Source organism: Atta colombica, unplaced genomic scaffold (genome assembly GCF_001594045.1).
Source record: "Atta colombica isolate Treedump-2 unplaced genomic scaffold, Acol1.0 scaffold105, whole genome shotgun sequence".
Lineage (NCBI taxonomy): Eukaryota > Metazoa > Arthropoda > Insecta > Hymenoptera > Formicidae > Atta > Atta colombica.
The window spans coordinates 926297-927765 of NW_017259190.1; the positions used below are offsets into that span (position 1 = coordinate 926297).

At 35.3% G+C, this 1469-nt stretch overlaps 1 protein-coding gene across 3 annotated transcripts in view; it reads left to right on the forward strand.

Annotated features, from left to right (window-relative positions):
• Positions 1 to 1469, forward strand: part of LOC108691222 (protein fem-1 homolog CG6966) — a 35826-nt gene that overhangs the window by 32569 nt on the left and 1788 nt on the right. For all 3 annotated transcript variants that reach the window (XM_018198898.1, XM_018198906.1, XM_018198910.1), the window contains 2 exons: positions 623 to 874; positions 986 to 1142. In XM_018198898.1, the coding sequence (XP_018054387.1) occupies positions 623 to 874; positions 986 to 1142 (409 nt within the window). The remainder of the gene's footprint in view (positions 1 to 622; positions 875 to 985; positions 1143 to 1469) is intronic.

Sequence of the window (1469 nt, forward strand, 5' to 3'; positions counted from 1 at the left end):
TAAATTTCAGGATTGGTAAAAAAATGTTTTAAACATGTTTTAAGCAGTTTAAATGCTTAATTGATGTTTTTCATCAAAATATGTTTTAAATGTTTTTTTTTATAGTACTATTTAAAGCATATTTGAAGCATTAAAAACATATTCAAGAAAAACACAATGTTTTATTCTTAAAAAAAACATTAGTCTTTACCAACTCTGATAAATTCTTTCCAAAATATCTAAACATTAATATCCGCTTGGACTAAAAATATATTTATTTCTCTTAATTAATTTACATTAGATCGTTACATCACATTATTTCAGAAGATGATTGTTCTCAGGAAATCAGCAAATTATAATACATTATGTGATTGATCAATTATAATGGTCGCGTTCAATGGAAAAAACGCTCAATGAGCGATTTTTTCCGCAGCCAATGCAATCTAAGTTTCTAATCGTAAGAAATGGAATTTGACCATTTTCACGCACTAATTACTGATTTATTATTGCCTTATGATACACTACTAACTGTAACTTCCGTTCTGTTACAAGTTACTTCCCAATCCTGAGTAGAAGTTACTTATTTATATCACAGAATATTTAAGAAACTTCATCAAAACTTTATTGATCTTCTCCGTTACAGATATCGAGATGGCGAATCGACACGGGCACACATGCCTAATGATCGCCTGCTACCGAGGTCACGTTAAAATAGCGAAGTTCCTACTCGCCCTGAAAGCAGACGCGAATCGCAAATCCGTGAAGGGTAATACAGCGTTACATGACTGCGCCGAAAGTGGATCCTTGGAGATATTGAAAATCCTTGTCGAGCATGGGGCCCAGATGGACGTGGACTCTTATGGGATGACACCACTCCTCGCGGCAGCAGTAACAGGTTAAAGCAGAAAGTTCCACGCACCACTCGAAGGTTCCCCTAAGACAGTTTATTTAGCTCCGAGGAAAAAGCGAGCGCTGACCGAACGTTTCTTCGCTTCCTCTCTTCCAGGTCACACGCATATCGTCGAGTATCTCATAGGCATTCCCCAACTGTTCAGCAGGAAAGAACGTATCGACGCACTGGAGTTGCTTGGAGCTACATACGTGGATAAAAAGAGGGATATGATTGGCGCCCTGCAGTTCTGGAAACGTGCCATGAACGAGCGGTATGTCTCCATACATGGACAGGCTGTTAATCCGTTACCGCTGTTAACCGAAAACCTTTTAGAACACTTTCTAGATAATTTTGTGTAATCAGAACTATAATCAGAACTATAAAGAATGACCTCAAAAACTAGCTTTTTTGCCAATTAATCTAAAAAAAATTTAAGATAAGTATAGAAGTAATCTTAGGGAATCAAATAGTGCTGAAAATTTTTCTGTGATTAATATTGTTTGACAATGCGATTCGAATTTCGAAGACTATAAACTGAAATTTGGGGATCTTTATAAATATAAAATATTTTATTTTTTATAAATTTTTTAAAAGAAAT